Below are 5,809 nucleotides of genomic sequence, written 5' to 3' on the forward strand. Positions count from 1 at the left end.
GCTATATGTATGTTGGGGTGCAACCACACATCTCAGATAGAGTGTGGATATGAGAAAGGCGATTGGTGGCCTGGGTAAAGTACTCCCCGATGTAGAAATTTTGGGGCTCCATCCGATGCAGTAATTCTAGATGACCCTATCTTCGGGCATAGGGTAGGCATCATCGTACTACTATTATGTTCTACTTAGTTATAGTCGACCAGCTATATGCTAGGTCCAGCCTCCGAGCTGCACAACCCGTCATGGGGGGAAGCATGTCTATGTTTATGTTAGCGTGACGACACTATTCCAGCAGTTCAGGTTGTATCTTCTAAGCATATATGGGCATATTTACTATAGAAAGGGTTATATTGAGCCAACAATATGTATTTTCATACTTACAGAGCAATATAGATTTTAAAATGCCAATTAAATATATTTAAATGTTAACAATATATGTACACATGAAATCTCATGCTAGTTACACACTAATGATAATATAATCTATTTTACTAAGAGGTGTCTCACCCTAGCATACAAATGTTGTTTCAGATCCTCCGAGGGATCGAACCTAGCATTCTACTGGGCTGAGTTTAGATAGTAGAAAGTCCTTGCCAGAGCTGGTGAGATATTAGACAGTGTCTGTCTCTTTTGGGGATTGTAATAGCAAATTATGTTTTTAGTTATGTATGGATGTATATGGGAAATAGTTAGAAACTCAGGTAAGTATTAGATGATGTATGTATTTTCGCTATGTATGTTCATACAAATCAATATGGAACACCTGTTTTTCCCTTGTTTGGGCGGGTTGTATATGTATGGTATCAGAGAGATGTATGTTATGTTTGTTTAGTAGCACTCTGGGCCCACCTAGAGGATCAGGGCACTACAGCCGGTTGACCACTAGGAAGTCCTCCATCAAAGTGATTTGTTGTGGGGACGTCCCCATTGTCACTAGGAGTGTTATCATACCCATTGGATGTACAACATCTCCTCCGAATCCAACCAACGGGGTGGAGATGGATTTTAGTCGTTCCTTACCTATCTTCATCTCTTGGAGCACCGACCAAAATATAATGTTGGCCAAGCTCCCATTGTCTATCAGCACCCACCTCACCTTGTAGTGGGTCACTAGTAGTGACACCACTAGGGCATCACCATGAGATTGTTGCACTCCTTCCTCATCTTCTTCATTGAAGGTGATAGTGTCATCTTGCTTATGTTTCTTACCGTTCGACTTCCTTTCCTCTGCTAAAAGTACTTGTTTGGCATACCTCTTCTGGGCACCCCCGCTGTCTCCACCGCTAGAGGTCCCGCTAAAGATCACTGCTATCTCTCTGACAACCTACTTTTCCTTCTCTTCTACCTCAGGCTTTTTCTGTTCACGAGTTTCCCTTCGGTGATCCCCTTTTTTCACGAATTCTGAAAGGTGCCCCTTTTTTATCAGGGCCTCGATCTCATTTTTAAGGTGAATGCATTCCTCAGTATCAAGCCCGTGATCCCTGTGGAACTGGCAATACTTTGACATATTTCGCTTATATGAGGGTGTTTGCATAGGCTCAGACCACGAAACATATCCCTTTTCTCGTATATGCTTTAGCACATTAGAGCGAGGCACGTTTAAAGGAGTATAAGATTGAAACTTACTACTATGTCTCGATCCCCTAGAGCTACTGGGTGGCTTGCTGCTCTCCTGTCTTTTCATAGCCCATAGAGGGTTCACCGATATCACTAATCCCTTTTATTTTCAACTCGGCCCGATCTCTTCTCGTATCCATCACCTCCTCCAAGTTGATGTATTTCTATGCCCTAGTCATCAGCTCTCCCATGTCGGCAAGTGGCTTCTTCCCCAACGAGTATAAGAAGGCTCCGGGTTGGAGGGTCGTGGTTAGGACCGCCAATGCCACCCCGTGATCCAAGTTGTGGATCTCTAGGGTTGTGGTGACGAAGCGGTGTATAAACTTCTTCAATGTCACCCGTTCTCCTTATACTGACTCATAAGATGAGCAGTGGTTTTGGCGATCCTTTGACTGCTGATGAAATGTTTCATAAACTGCTACTCCATCTCATAGAAGGAGCTGATTGACCCAGGCTTCAGGGTTTGGTACCACGCCCTGACATTACCTTTAAGGATAGCTACAAATGCACGGCACATGATGGCATCAGGTGCACCCTACAGTTGCATCAATACCTTGAAGATATCCAGGTGATCCACTGGGTCAATCGAGCCTTCATACCTTTCAAAATTTGGCATTTTGAACTTGTTGGGCAGCAGGACTTCCATCACTTCTTTGGTGAAGGGTGGATCTGACAACTTTAAGGAGGCCTCTCCATAAGAAGTGTTGGTTCGAACCTCTTTCTTCATTTATTTATTTTTATCTAATCTATCTTCTTTATTCTTCCCTCTAGCTTATTTAATCGCTGCTCATTGGCTCCCATGCTGTTTGCGTCCTCCAGCTTCTTTGTGGGGATAGATTTTTCATCACTTTCTTTCGAGTTTTCTGCTTTCTTAGGTAAATCATGGTCAGCTCGCTGGGGGCGGGGGACGAGTTATCCTTGACCCTTTTGCTGTAAGAGTAGGTTGAACATGTCCTCTATTTTCTTCTAGGAGGTGGCCATATCTTCCATCCTCGTTTGAAAGACAAAGAATTCTTCCCTTATCACTCCCAAATGGTCTCCGGGTGTAGAATGAACGAACTAAGGCGATTGATCGCCCACAACAAGACTAGACCTGGAATTAGTGGTTGCTGTCATGATTCGAGGATTGAGGATCGGAAGTAGGATGAGCACCTCTCAAAAGTATTCCCACAGATGCCGCCAACTGTTGCGAGATGAAAAATTGAAGAACCTCCAATAAGATTTTTGATATCAATCCACTGAAAAAGGACGGAAAAAGAAGTAAGGCTTTGAGGACCCGGAGTGTACTTTGGGGGATCACTCTAATGCCTAAGTAAGGGATTGCTCTAGAGATGTAGCAAGCAACAGTAAAGATGGGTTAAGAATGAGATACCTTAGTCTCTTCTCTGAGTCTTTATTTATAGTGACGGGAGTTGACCCAGGGGTGTGATGTCATTTATTGGCGAATTATGGTATGGGTGTGAATCGCTCTGGTCTTTTTGGAGTTGACGTCAATTGCTCTGGATGAGCAACTATCTTTAAGTGACGATGGCCCTGATTGATGCTGCACCTTAATGCTCCTTTATGGCAGATGAAATGTTTTGGCCCTGATATACATTTAGGGTATATCACGTACCTTTCTCCAATTCTGCACAAACGGAAGAGTGTAAAGTTCCATGAAAAAAAAAAAAAAAACCTTAGTTATCAAACTCTCTAAAATCAGATAATACGATGAGAGTGATTGAAAGAAAATTATGTGTAGAGCATGCTATGAAGACCTATTTATAAACACACAAGACCTTTTATCCATACACTTAAAAGTAAGATGCATATGCATACATACTTAAAATAAAGGTTCACTAAATATATATATATATATATATATATATATATGATTTATGGATTTATGAAATACATGAATGAATGACTAACTAAGTCGACATACGTTTCTTATTTCACGGTGCAAGCCCTTTCTATAGATACATTCATTTTATTTACAAAGTAATAATATTAAAATATACTAACATATTTCATCTTATTCGTAGGAATACACGAATTAAATTTAACTTAAAAAATACCCCAATAGTTAAAGTTTGGGACTTCCATATTGGAGATATTTTCATATCTCAAACAATTTTTAAAAACTTATAAAATTCTATCTTTTTTTCTTGAATTCGTTTGATTTCTTATTTAACACAATTTATAAATATCTCTGCTAACAATTAAACAAATACAAAAAAAAAAAAAAACAATCGTTTTTTAATTCAATCATCTTTCAAAAAAAATAAACATCCCTTATATTATACACAATGATTGAATTAATTTTAAATTTGAATTCCTAAAATATTTCTAAATGCTTGCCGACTACTAATAACTTACTAAAATAATATTTTTTTTTTTGACTAAATAAGTTTGAGTAAATATGAATATGAGTTAATTCAGTAATTTTTAATAATTTTTTTATCCATTTTTATTATATAAAAATGAATTGAGTTGCACTTAAAAAAAATTGATGAATTTTTATAATTTAAATCCGTAAAAAAAAAAAAATTTAAAAATAGCAGCAACGGCCTTCACCCAGTAAAAAAAGGAAGCAAATTCTAAGTAGGCGCAGCCGGGTACAATAAATAATAACCTGTCTCTGGTAGAATTGGGCTGTAGGTTTGGTCATGTACTCCAGTTCAACTTCAGCCCATAAAACTTTATTTAAGAAGCATCATGCGGTCCACAGAGTACGGTGGGCCTGCTTCTCAAACCATGACTCCTTCAACAAGCCCATGTCAAGAACCAGCGGGCCCCACTCATGTAAAGGGCCAAAAAAGCCCAAGCCCAATTTCCAGCCCAAGGAAAATTGGTTGCATTGTATTAGTTAGTTGCCTAGTGTTTGGAAGGACTTTAGACTTTGATTGGAAAAGTGCAAAACCATAGTTTGGAAAAGAATGATGCTATTGTCCCAGACTATGATTGTTATTAAGCTCGTATGACAGCATAGGAGTAGATTAATCAAAAAAATTAAGTTAATTATTCATAATAATCAAAATGATCGAACTGCCCTTCTTACCCAAACCTTACTTGACCGAACCGAATTTTTTATTAATTTGGTTAACTGAATTTAACCGAATCAAATTATAATTAATTATAGGAAAAAATATGATTGTATGTTTTCAATATTTAATTATTAATTATATAATAATTACAACAACAACAAACAAAATCAAGCCCTCCCACTAGGTGGGGTAGGTTATAAGATTTTTTTTTTTTTTTTTTGGCCAATGTATGCAATCATGGACCATTTCTTTTGATAGAATCAAGGATATTAAATCCTTACTTACTATCTCCTCCCAAGTTATTTTAGGTCTATCCCTACCCCTTCTACTACTCCCCACAGTAACTAAGTCACTCTTCCTCACAGGTGCACTATGTGGCCTACGTTACAAGTGTCCGTACCATATAAGTCGTCCCTCCCTTATCTTATCTTGTACTTACACCTAACTTACCACGAATATGTTCATTCCTTAATTTATCTTTTAATGTTATACCACTCATTCATCTAAGCATTTTCATCTCGACAACTTTTACTTTTTGGATATTATGTTTTTTCATCGCCCAACATTCCGATCCATATAGAATATCCGGTCTTATAGCTGTCCTATAAAACATCAATTTCAATTTTAAGGATATTTTACGATCACAAAGCACACTTTAAGTATTTCTCCATTTTACCCAACTTGCTTTAATTTTATTTATTACATCATCTTCAATTTCTCCTTCAACTTACTTAATATATCCAAGGTATTGAAATCTATAAGTGCTATTTATTTCTTCATCATCAAGTTTAACTTTGTCTCCAATATTCCTCCTATCATTACTAAAATTACATTTTATATATTTGGTCTTATTTCTACTTATCCTAATTATATAATAATTATGAAACCCTAATTATAAATTATATAATTTATATTTAATTATTAATTAATTATATAATTTGATTAAATCGGTTAATCAAAATGTAATTTCTCTATAACTGAACCAAAAGCTGAATAACCGATTTTACCAAAATATAAAATCGAACCAAACCGAATTAAAAATTAACTGAACTGAACCAACTGAATTTGGCCAGTTGTTTCGATTAATTTGGTTTTCATCGAATAATGCACACCCCTACATACGAGAGAATGGTGTACGAACTCACATTTGTGAGGTGTAATCATGT

General features: G+C 37.1%; 1 protein-coding gene across 1 annotated transcript; it reads right to left on the reverse strand.

Annotated features, from left to right (window-relative positions):
- Window positions 1–865: 865 nt before the first annotated feature.
- LOC131167426 (uncharacterized) lies at window positions 866–1,684 on the reverse strand. Its single transcript, XM_058126232.1, has 2 exons — window positions 1,329–1,684; window positions 866–1,283 (listed from the first exon to the last, which is right to left on the reverse strand). The coding sequence occupies exons 1-2, from the start codon at window positions 1,682–1,684 to the stop codon at window positions 866–868; spliced, it is 774 nt and encodes a 257-aa protein (XP_057982215.1).
- Window positions 1,685–5,809: the final 4,125 nt, after the last annotated feature.

Source organism: Malania oleifera, chromosome 11 (assembly GCF_029873635.1).
Source record: "Malania oleifera isolate guangnan ecotype guangnan chromosome 11, ASM2987363v1, whole genome shotgun sequence".
Classification (NCBI taxonomy): domain Eukaryota; kingdom Viridiplantae; phylum Streptophyta; class Magnoliopsida; order Santalales; family Ximeniaceae; genus Malania; species Malania oleifera.

Coding starts and splice junctions, on each gene's coding strand:
- LOC131167426 (XM_058126232.1), bottom strand. CDS start 1,684: ATGAAAAGACAGGAGAGCAGCAAGCCACCCAGTAGCTCTAGGGGATCG. Junction 1,284..1,328: donor GAGGTAGAAGAGAAGGAAAA/GTAGGTTGTCAG, acceptor CGGGACCTCTAG/CGGTGGAGACAGCGGGGGTG.